The 12,632-nt window shown below is 38.6% G+C and overlaps 1 protein-coding gene across 1 annotated transcript; it reads right to left on the bottom strand.

Moving 5' to 3' along the window:
* Nucleotides 1–10,606: 10,606 nt before the first annotated feature.
* LOC123922299 lies at nt 10,607–11,967 on the bottom strand. The gene is made up of 2 exons (XM_045975027.1): nt 10,678–11,967; nt 10,607–10,612 (listed from the first exon to the last, which is right to left on the bottom strand). The coding sequence occupies exons 1-2, from the start codon at nt 11,965–11,967 to the stop codon at nt 10,607–10,609; spliced, it is 1,296 nt and encodes a 431-aa protein (XP_045830983.1).
* Nucleotides 11,968–12,632: the final 665 nt, after the last annotated feature.

The following is a 12,632-nucleotide window of genomic DNA, read 5'->3' as shown; positions in this document are numbered from 1 at the left end:
ATCTAATATTTTATTAGAAACAAATAAAAAACAATTGGTTTCAGAGTACAAATCTATGAAATTATTATTATTATTTGTTAAATGGTTTTAAATAATCAGCGGAATTTGTGAAAATAATTTCATGACTTGAACTAGGGAGAGTGAGGTACACAAGAGGGTTCTAAATAATTCATAGTACTTTACATAAAATTTTGGAAATTTTTTATGGAATTATAATATTTTTAATTACCTTTTTACTCATTTATTTAACTAAAAATAGTTTCGGGTCTCCAAAAATTTCATACAATATACCAAAATTTCCAGAATATTATCTACTATTTTATTATGAAAAAATAAAAAAAAAAATAGAGCCTCCCTGAGGCCGCACGCGCCCCCACGCGCCTCCGGTGAGAGTGGGCGTGGGCGACGCGCACTGTTCATCGTCCCTCCCACCCGTTTTATGCAGAAACGGGTCGTGCGACCCGGTATTTTGACCCGGTTCGATCTCCCTCAATACTCAACGAAACTCGACGTTCCTTATATGGATTTTGATCGTTTTTCAATTTTACAAAGGTTTCCGGTATTAGTTTTTGAAATCGGCGTTCGATTCGCACGTAAAATGAGGTCGAAATTTGGAAGAAATTTAAAAAATGTTATGGTTGTTGTTGTTGCATGGGAGGCGCGAGAAGTCATGGGGGCGCGCGTTCTGATGATGCAAATTACGTATATGCCCCAGTTGCTCTATTGTTTCAAAAAAATAAAAAATGGGTATTTTTGTCCAACTCAAAAGGTGCACCTTGCTAACTTAGACCTAACTAGGGTCTAAGTTAGAAAACCCCATATATATATATATATATATCCATTGGAGTACTTCAAGTGAGAGCATGTCTTATAACGAGAAATGAGAGAGATAATTAATATCCATTGGATGATAATACATGGATAAGATTTAATTACTCCCCTCTATTCCTTTTGCAGCAAAACATCTTCTCTCCCACTCTTGTTCCATCTCCTCCATTATTTTCTGGAAATCATTAAATAAGGATTTACTCCCAATCTCATCGAAGTTTACTGGAAACCTTTACGATCAAGGATTTACTCCTAATCTCATCGAAATAAAGAAATAAAAAAGGAAAAGGAAATCAATCTCCCTACATCTAATTAACCCAGCCCTTTTGAATGCTTTCCAATTTCCACTCTTGCATCTAATAAGTAATAAACCTAAATGACACCAAGTCAAAATTCTCATACAATTGGATTAACACTAATAAATGGAAGAAAAAAAGTTCTGTTGAAGAAAATGGCTTCAAATGGTTTCCACTTGCAGAAATCTTTGTCCAAAACATTGCCATCAGTTTTTCCCACTTTGTTTTCAGTTGGGAAAGTGGTTTCAGCACGTTACAAGATCTGATCGTGTCATTAGTTTCAAGATGCCACATGAACAATAGCATAATTTCAAAATCGAAGAAAAAAAAAAGAAATTGCAAGTTCACAACGATAACACGACGAGAGAATCAACAGCCCTCGAGGGGATGAGGGATGAAGAAAGTATTACCTGCGGTTATAAAAACTGGAGACCATGATAAGAATTGATCTAAGGGTTATGATATGCACAGTCAGTGTAAAATTATTTTACACATGCATCCAATGATATACCGACACATCATGTATGATATTTGAAAACACATGATGTGTCACATTCATTAAATGATGTGGCAACGCATCATTGGATATATGTGTAAAAAATCTTTACACCGACGGTGCACATCAGTTATATATATATATATATATATATATATATATATATATATATATATATATATATATATATAATGTGAAATTTTATTTTAGTTCCTCCCTTGTAACTTTTAGTTCCTCCCTTATATTGATAGTGGAGAATATATTATATATACGAAGAAGGTTACAGAGTAAACCTGCACTTTTTGAAATGATTAGTGGACAATTATTATTTTTTTGAACAACAAAGATTAGTGTATTATATCGGATTGGATGGATAAAATGTAAAAATGAGAATATATATCACACCTTGAGATTAAATACAAGGGGTATTTCACCCAATAAAAAAACTAAAACCTCTCAATTTAAATAAATCAAAAAATGATGAAAGAGACTATACTTAAAGTATACAATTCATACCGTAAAAAAAAAATACAATTGAGGACTATGATTCGATCCCTCGCAACTGCGATGAGGAGATGACTGAAACTATTTGATGTCAGAACTGATCTCTGAACCAGATTAATCTGAAGAAGAAAAAAAATACAGAGGCCGTTTGTTATAGTTTATTTTAGAAAAAAATCACTTTTTTATAAAAATAATCACTTTTAATTGTTTTGCATCTATTTGTTACAGATTTTTAAAATAATCAGAAGCTGAAAATAATCAGAAAATAGCTAAAAATGAGAAGCTACTAAGGGTAGCTTATAAATAATAGATTTTTTTAGAGGAGAGAGAAAAGAAATGTTAAAAGAAGAAAGCTATTTGTAATTAAAAAAATCACTTTTATAAGTTGTATCCAAACAAACTAAAAATTATTTTATTTTAAAAAAGTGATTTTTATTATAATAAACAAACACAAAGTAAATTCAACTTTTCTAAAAATCTCTAAAAACTAATCTCTAAATTATTTTACATTAAAATCACTATTTTTTTAATCTATAACAAACGGACCCACAATCCATAGAATTATGGACTTGGATCCTTCTGGTGACCAGAGATGTCCAGTGAGATCCAACCATCTCAAATAAATGTTTTAATTTATTTTTTTTTACAACCAAAGACTTATATCATTTCATTATTCAAAATGAGAGTAATACAAAGAGGTAATGACTCAAAAGTACAGCGACTAGGCCATGACAACGCCGCTCTAGCAAGTGTATGAGCAACGTTGTTCGCTTGCCGCTTAATAAACTTTACCAAGAAGTTAGGATTACATGACAATAAATTATTAATGCTACAAATAAGTGAACTAAATTCAGAGCTTCCAACATTTAAATGATGAATTGCATCCAACACACTTTTGGAATCCGTCTCAAAAATAATATGAGATACGGCATGTTGTCTCAAAGTCTTCAAAGCTGCTAGTAGTGCCAAGGACTCCCCTTCTACAATGGAGCAATTTCCATTCATCCAAGTTGTTTCTTCTAGCACAAAACGACCCATATAATCACGTGCACACCATCCCATGCTTGTCTTATTAAGCTTCTTGTGAAATGCCGCATCGATGTTACACTTATACCAACCAAAACTCGGTTTTTGCCAACATATTTGTTGCTGTTGCTGTTGCCCGTCGGCCTGGATTCCTTGTTGTACCTGCTGGATTGCTGCCCATTCATGCCATAGATGTCGAGCCTTGATGCCTAGATCGCGTCCCGTTTCATTAGTATCATTCCAAACTTTGTTATTTCTATTGTTCCGAAGCACCCAAATTAACATAGCAAAAAGGTCAGCCGTATCTCTGTCAAATTAGAGCAGATGGCATGAATTACTTCCCTGACTTGGCTAGCGCGCTGCAACATAGGCCGAAGAATAGCTTCCAAACCTGCTGTTTGTCTAGCTTGAATACTCACCTCACGGTCAACCAAGACATGCCAATCGTCTTCAATATCATGGTTACATAGTGGACATGACAAATGACAAGGTACATGCCGTTCTTGAAGTCTCATGCGCGCCGGAAGACAACCTATACTAATCCTCCATAAAAGATGTTTGGCCTTTGGAGGAGCATGGATTTTCCATAGACTTTGTCAATCATCATGTTGAAGCTGCACTCCTACCTTCACTGTAATATTCATCATCACTTTATAACCACTCTTAACACTATAATGACCATGTGGATTATCAATCCAAATAAGCTTATCCTCCTCAATCATATCAAACAAGGGAATCTCAAGATACTTTTAACAATATGCAATGGAAACATAGCCATAATTTTCTCCAGATTCCATAATTTCATATTAGGTAGCAAAAGCTCATTAACGGTAGAATTATGTATACCTTGGGTTTGTGGTGATGGTAACCATGCACCCTCCTTTTCTCTCAACCAAGGGTCACTCATGAGCTTTATACTAGTTCCATTGTCAACACTCCACCTACAACCATTCATTAAAATAATCCGAGGTTTTCAAAGACCTCTCCAAGCATAACTTGGATTATGACCAATTTTTGACTCAAAAAAAGAGGAATTTGGAAAATACCTTGCTTTGAAAATTTTGGCCATGTGTTAGGATTTGTCATGATCTTCCACCCTTGCTTAGCAATCATCGCCAAGTTGAAAGAATGTAAATCCCGAAAACCCAAACCTCCATGACTTTTTGGTTGTATCATGCGGTCCCAAGACAACCAACGGATACCTTTGTTATTTGCACCGCCACCCCGCCAAAAGGAATTCATCATTCTCTCAATATTTTTTTTTGATAAATCATTCTCTCAATATTAAAAGGTGGATATATAGATAATATATTTAACTAATCATCAATTGCGGGCACTTCAATTTGATGAAAAAACATAATCATTTCTAACTTTTTATGTCGTGAAAAATGAGAGGATTAAATAAATACCGAATGATTTAAATGAATGGTTCGTCATAGTAATTCAATGTGTGGTTGCAACTCGTAACATATTATTTTTCTTTGATTCTGGCAATAATTTTATTCCACAGTCATTTGGATTTTACACTGAATAAGTAATTCCACAAAGATTTAAAATAATACATAGTTTTCTAAATCTTGAGAACAACATTTATTTAAAAAAAAAAATGTATTACATGATTTTTGACTTATTCCATGGAAAGCAAATAGACCCAAATACTTCTTGCATTCTGCATGGTCCTGATTTGTATATTCTCCAATCGCAATTCTCACATTCAGATCTTTGAGAATCACTGCCTTTATATATATCAAACCAATGTAATTCACCATTCCACGTAAAGGAACAGAAAAATAGTGTATTGCCAAAAAATGAAGGAGTGAAAGTCCAACGAAAATTTTGACCATGATGCAGAAGATGAACTCCAAGATCATCATCTTTAGATTTGCAATGAAGGGTTAAGTCCAAATTACCTTCTAAATAGTTAACAACATTTACATCCTCTCCAAGAATATTGTGCACCAATAACAAGATTAACACAAATCGTAAAATAATTTTCTGAATAAACGGAGACATTGCACCTATGGTTAATTTTTTCTTTGGAATGGAATAATATATATTTATAGGAGGTTTTAAGGCAGGCTAGGAAATTCATAAAAATATAGAAATGTATAAAAACATTTTTTAGATATTATTAATCGCAGTGATCAAAATTAATATGTTGGAGAAACTGTTTATTATTTAAAGATTTTCAATAACGTAAATTTTTAAGAGATTTAAAGTATTATTTAATTGCTTGACCAAAAAAATTATTTAATTGAATAAGTTTTTACAAAAAATTGTTCTAGTAAACCTTTAAGAGCATCTCCAATGGTGATACCACTCTGGGTATCATACATTACTAACAACTGGTCTCTACAATACCATATAATATTTATGCAACTCATACATATTTTTCTACAATGATGATGCTACTTTGAATATCATACATTATTAACAAGTGATCCCTTATATATTTATTTTCTTCACTTAAATTGATGATTAAGGTACCTTAAATTTGATGCCCTATATATTTATTGGAGATGTCCAAATTATGGAAATAAACATTAGATAAAAAAAGATTATGGGTATTATCTATATTAAATATAAAAATAAAAATGTTTGGGATGATATGTATGATGTTATGGGTTCGATTCTCTGCTCCACTATAAATAAATAATGTTTGTACCATAAAAATATATAAAAATAAAAATGTGACCTAGGTGCTACTGCTAATTCTTCTTTCTTCGCCAAATGTAATTCTCACAATTAATAACATTATTATTTCTCATCAAAGTCATTTAAGAAAGGATGAAAATCAAATCATTCTTGATGTTTCATCTCATTATTTCTCAACAAATAGTTGATACGGACATTTAATACCATTATTTCATTTACAAACATTCTTGAATCCAATTGACTTCATACAATTTTTTTCGAAAGAAAAATAAATAATTGATTTCATACAGTGTAGTTGTATTGTATTGTGGATCCAAAGTTTTGGGTATTAGTATAAGTGACACTATATCTATTTTTGTTTACCATAATATTGGTATAAGTTCTCATCGTCGTTAGAGACTCCATCGAAGAACATGTAAGACATACAAGGTGAATTCTTCACTTCCAACCGAATTTTCTTCATATGCATGAGAAAAAAAATGAACTATACTGATATGAAGTGAGAAAGGGAAAAACGAGAGTAAAAGTTTTGGTGTTGAATCTTAGAAATGGGTATTGGGCCTAACTCATCCTTACAAAACCGGCTTGTAAGGTGAGGATTGCCTCTTACTTATAAACTCTTGTCCGGACCATCTCACAGCCGATGTGGGACTTCTTAACACACCCCCTCACGCCCAGCACTATTGGGTTTGGTGCGTGGATATAAATGGTAGGTGGCCCGATATCGAGTGACCCAACGGATCTTGGAGAGGCTCTGATACCATCTGTAACGACCCAATTTTCATATTATTAATTTTAATGAGTTAAAATATTTTATTTAACGTGGCATTTTAATTAAGTTAATAACTAGAGTTATTTATCGAGTACTTTAGTTATTAAGCGAGTAGTGAGAGTTAACGTGTTATTGGGCCAAGCCAATTGGGCTTGAGGCCCAATGGGCCTTGTGAGCATGAGTGGGGCGGCCATATGGCCATGAAGCAAGGGAGAAACATTTCATTTTCTCATAGTTCTTGTGTTCTTGAGTTGGAGAGAGGAGAGCTTAGGAGCTAGGGCAAGAAGTAAAGCTAGAGATTCGAGATCTTCGTCGAGTTTTCTTCGAATCCAGGTATGAGAGTAGTTTCCTTAATCGTGGGTGATTCGAGGAAGGGGAGAATGTCGATTTCTCCTCACCCGAACTTCCTCCACCCCAATTTCGTTTTAGCTTAGATCGGATTTTCTTGATGGAATTCGTTCCTAAGGTTCTTAATATGTTTAACATGCTTTTAACATGATTAATGAACGAAAATAATAGATAAAAACGAGTTTTATAACAGATTAAACTCAAGAACTTTGTGTTCTTGAGAGTTTTGATGAAAAAGTGTCAATCCTTACTTTTTCGATGTTTATGAGGTAGATTTGAGAAATGGACTGTCCTTTTGTGTTTATCTATGTTTGTTATGTGTGAATACAAACTCTTTTGGGATTTATAACATGAAAAATGGGATTTTTGGGTGATTTGGTGTAGAAATCGCAAGTTTTGAACTGTCTTGACAGGAAGGGTTCGCTCAGCGAACGTGTGGCGAGCAGCTCGCCACAGCTCGCTGCAGCTCGCCACGAGCAGGTGTGTCTCTGGCGTTGTTCGCGTAGGCTCGCTAAGCCTTCACTCAGCGAATAGTTCGCTGAAGCTCGCCAATGCTCGCCATGAGCAGGTGACTTACTGGTGAGGTTCGCCATGTCTCGCTAAGCCTTCGCTTAGCGAAGGCCTCTGTTTCTGCAACTTTTTGTTGATGTTTTTACTTGTAGGCAATTGTAACTTGGTTTAATGATACTCTTGCATGATTATTGATGCTTGTTGATGCTTATAATGCTCATTGCTATTCGTTGAAGATTGTTAATCATGTATGAAGTAATAAATGAAGAATATTAAGGTTTTGTTAAATCTTAATAATGAAGTATGTTGGATAGTGTTCCACATAATAGATGAAGAGCTTATGCTAATTATTTGTGAGTGAATTCATGAACACATATACATGCATTCATGAATTAAATAGGATATTGGATATTCCAATAAAGAAGTATATCGGATTATATTTATCCGATAAAGAAGGATATTAGAGGTGAGATACTCTAATAAAGAAGATGGTACCACATGCATTAGTAATGTCTAGGATTGACATTCATGAAGTTGAAGCATTAGAGTTGCATTAGGCTATATGTGTGCATTACTTGATAAGTGATATGTGACATATAATTTGGCTAAGTATAATGAATTGTAGATTGATTATTTGGTACTTGATTATACATGTTTAGAACTTGTAATTGAGTAATTAATGGTGATGCATGTTTATAAATTATGAATATGCTTGTTGTTTTTTTTTTTTTTTGAAAAGACCAAAATGAGATATATATATACCAAAAAGTCTTCTCAGCACAAGACGTACCAAGAAAGACTAAAGTAAGTTACAACCAAAATCAAAAGAAAACCAAAAGAAATTATACAAGGCCCAAACAAAGCATAGGACTAGACCACCAACTATGGCAGTTTAAAGCTAAAGTACTACTCGTTGCTTTCAACCACCTAAATGAAAAAGTCTTGATCTTGTCCAACATATAAAGTAAAGAATTCGCCGAGCCTCTAAACAATCGATGGTTTCTTTCGGTCCACACAACCCACACACAAGCAAGCCATATGAGTTGCATAAAAGAATGTCGTGCTCGAAGACCACCCGCTGAACCAGTAAACTGAACGAAATGATCTGAAAGCGTCTGAGCAGTCACCAAAGACGAGCCAATCCAAGAGCTAACAAGAGACCAGAGAGCGCCAAAAGTACTGCAGGAGAGAAACAAGTGCTGAGCTGACTCAACCTCCTCGCAACCAGAAACACATAGATGATCCTCCGAAGATAAAATAGCTCGAGAAACCAGGTTTGCTTTGGTAGGTAACCTGTCTCGCAAGAGTCGCCATGCAAAGATAGAAACCTTCAAGGGAACCTGAGGATGCCAAATAAGCCCTGCCGCTGTATCCAAAGTAACTGTATCCTGTGCTGTCAACAGCTGATATGCACCACGCACTGTATAACCATCGTCCGGGTCAGGCTGCCACTGCCACCTATCTGAAACATAATCCTGCAAGGAAATGGTCATAAGTAACGACTGACACTCCCCCACCAGCTCCTCCTCCCACGCCCTCAACTGACGCCGCCATACCCACGCCTCCCCTCCAACCCCCCACCCCCGCATAAACATCTCAGCCACAGAGGCCGATTTGTTTTCTGCCAGGTCAAACAACCGCCCAAACCTCTCCCTCAACGTGGTCCCATCCACCCAAGGGTCAGTCCAAAAAAAAGTGTCAGACCCATCTCCCACCTTTCTTGAAATATGCCCTCCAAACCAGCCTCCGCCTAACGCGCCACCACCATCTCGTATACTCGCCAACTCCCTCCACCACGTAGACCCTCTCGTCCCTCCCACACACAACCTGCCTCTCTCCACCCCGTAACGACCAGCTAGCACTCGAAACCATAATCCCTCTCTATCCACTAACATCCTCCAACACCACTTACCTAACAGGGCCAAATTAAATTCCTTCAACTGCCTAACCCCCAAACCCCCATACTTCTTACGCAAACAAATAGTTTTCCAATTAATCCACGATGTTTTCCTAAGATCCTCACAACCCCCCCAAAAAAATTTAATCAAAATAGATTCAATAGCAGAGATAGTACCTGAGGGAGCTTTGAAGAAAGAAAGGGAATAGACAGGCAGAGAGGTCAACACAGATTTTAGCAGAACCAAACGACCACCAAAGGAAAGAAAACGACTCCTCCATCCTGATAGACGATTCTTTAAACGATTCACGACCGGTTCCCAAAAACCTAAACGCCTCGGATCACCCCCGATAGGTAGGCCCAGATAAAGGAAAGGGATTTTTCCCACTTTACAACACAAAGCTGACGCTGCCTCACCAAGCCAAGAATCAGGAATATTAACCCCTACCAGCATGCTTTTGTTAAAGTTAACCCGCAGACCCGACATAGACTCGAACAACACAAGGACGGCCCGCAAGGCACGAACATTTGCCCAACTTTTGGACCCCAACAACAACGTATCATCAGCGAACTGAAGGTGTGACACCGACACCGGATTTATATCTCCAACATTATACCCCGTAAAAAGGTTACGCTCCACCATGGCCTCCATCAAGACATGTAAACCCTCAGCAGCCAACAGGAAGAGAAAAGGGGATAACGGATCCCCTTGTCTTAAGCCTCTCTCAAGAGGAAACTCATCAGTCGGACTACCATTGACTAAAACCGAAGCTGTAGCCGTGCACACACATTCCTTAATCCACTTCCTCCATAGGGTTGGAAAACCCATCCTCCCCATAACAGCATCGAGGTAACCCCAGTCTACAGAATCATAAGCCTTCTCAAAATCGACCTTAAAGAGCATCAACTCTTTCTTAGCCCTACGTGCCTCATCCACCACCTCGTTTGCAATAAGAATTCCGTCGAGGATTTGCCGACCCTGAACAAAAGCAGTTTGAGACTCAGAAATCACGCTGCCCATCACATTGCGCAACCGGTTTGCTAACACCTTAGCCAGAATTTTATAAAGACTGCCCACAAGAGAGATAGGTCGGAAATCATTCAACCTTTGAGGACTATCCACTTTGGGGATCAAAGCAATAAAGGTAGCATTTAAGCCCTTGGCCAATCTACCATTACGGTGAAACTCTGAACAAAAACGCATGACGTCACCTTGAATCTCTGCCCAAAAATCCTTAACAAAGCCAAAATTAATCCCATCAGGGCCCAGACTTTTATAACTGTCGCAGTCCCAGACAGCTACCTTTATCTCCTCCATCGAGAAAGGCTTGATTAAGCTACTGACTTCCGCCACCTGCAACCGTTTAAAAGCTAGATTATCCACCCCAGGCCTCTCCATAGTAACAGCCTTAAAATGAGCAGCAAAATGAGAAACAACCGCATTTCTGATAGGGACCACACCCTCCACTCTGGTATTGTCCACCTGTAAGGACGAAATAGTATTTCCTCTCCGTCGGTTGGCTAGGACTGAATGGAAATACTTGGTGTTGGCGTCCCCTTCCTTGAGCCAACGCGAACGAGATTGCTGCCAGCAAATACTTGCGTTCAACCGGGAAAGCGAATGAATATCTGACGAGACCCCACGAAGTTCCGCTAGCTCAAATTCAGATAGATCATCCTCTTCCCCCTTCGCATCAATCACCGCCAGTCTATCTTTCAAAGACTCAATCCGACTAGGCAAATTTTTGGTGTGCATTTGATGCCAATCTTTCAAGGCCAGCTTAATCCTTTTAAATTTCTCTTTGAGCACATAACCACCCCAACCATCAATCTGATAAGAAGTCCATTTCTCTCGCACAAACAACTTATACCCAGGAACATCTTTCCAGCATTTAAGCATCCTTAAAGGACGAGGTCCCCAATCCTCCTCATCCGCTGCCAGAACCAAAGGGCAATGGTCAGATAACCCTCTCATCCGAGCGACCTGAGTACAGTTGGGCCAAGTTAAACACCACTCCCCAGAGAGCAAAAATCTATCCAAACGGCTCATCGACAGCCCATCCCCTTTAAACCAGGTGTACTTACGACCACACAGCGGAAGATCCACCAGGGTGTTATCATCTATAAAACGATTAAAAGAGATGTGATCTGAGGAGCGATACCCGACCCTAACCGAGTGACGTTCATCTACGCTCCTAACAGCATTGAAATCCCCGCACACACATATCCGAGATCTCCCCAACGCTTGGATTTTCGCGGAAAGCGAGTCCCACAACAGTTGCTTCGCCCCATCATCACACGGAGCATAAACATTTGCCACATAAAACTCCTCATCCGACCTAACAAACCGACCATGACACCACAAAACACCTTCAAGACTCTCCGACGACCACACCTCCACCTCCGCAGTGTCCCAAAGGGTTAGTAAGCCCCCAGAAGCCCCATTCGAGGGACGGTAGGAAAACGCTTGAGACGAGATACCCCAAAGAGTCGAACAAATAAAATCATCACAAGACTGCAACTTAGTTTCTTGGAGGCACAACAAATAGGGATGTTGGGTACCCACCAACTTACGGACCTCCTGTCTTTTTGCTAAACCCCCCAAACCCCTAATATTCCAGGAAATAATCTTCATCGAGAATTCCCTCCTCCCTGCGTCTGACCCGACGCCGACTTCTTCGCTATGCCCTTCCGAGCGAGCACACTAAACATGTTCTCATTGACACCATTATACTCCACTCCAATAGCTTTACCTACCTCTCTGACATCGTCGGCTACCACTTTCTCATTACCTTTCATGACCACCCAATGTTGCCAGTCATTATTAGCAGAGACTGACGAGGACGAAACGGTAGACGACTCTCGAAGACTCACGCTGCCTGGTCTTGGCGCCCCGGGTCCTACTCTGCGGCGTCGCTCCTTCTTTTTGAGAACTTTTAAAACCTCACCTCTCTCCGGACTAGGCATTCTGGCTACCTTTTTTATGCTGGAAATAGTATGCCGGAACACCCCACCACCTTTCCTCCTTTTCGGATCCTCCTGAACAATCCTCTCCTGACGGTCACCATTGCGTTTTCCTTTACACAACCATTTATTAGCTGAAAAGAGAACCCCAGCATCCCCTTGATTCCTGTCCTGCAACCACTCCAAACTCCAAGGTCCCGATAACGCAGAGTTCATCGCACCGGGTGGACAAGAAAGTGCACGTTTGCTTCGGTTCGGTATAGGGTTAGCCACGCCCTGCCCTCCAACAACACTAGGACTCCCACAAGCATCAACAAACGGCGAGCAACAAGAATT

Source organism: Trifolium pratense, linkage group LG4 (genome assembly GCF_020283565.1).
Source record: "Trifolium pratense cultivar HEN17-A07 linkage group LG4, ARS_RC_1.1, whole genome shotgun sequence".
NCBI lineage: Eukaryota > Viridiplantae > Streptophyta > Magnoliopsida > Fabales > Fabaceae > Trifolium > Trifolium pratense.
Note: the sequence above shows the minus strand (reverse complement) of the source record. Positions and strands in the feature narration are given on the sequence as shown.

Coding starts and splice junctions, on each gene's coding strand:
- LOC123922299 (XM_045975027.1), bottom strand. CDS start 11,967: ATGAAGATTATTTCCTGGAATATTAGGGGTTTGGGGGGTTTAGCAAAA.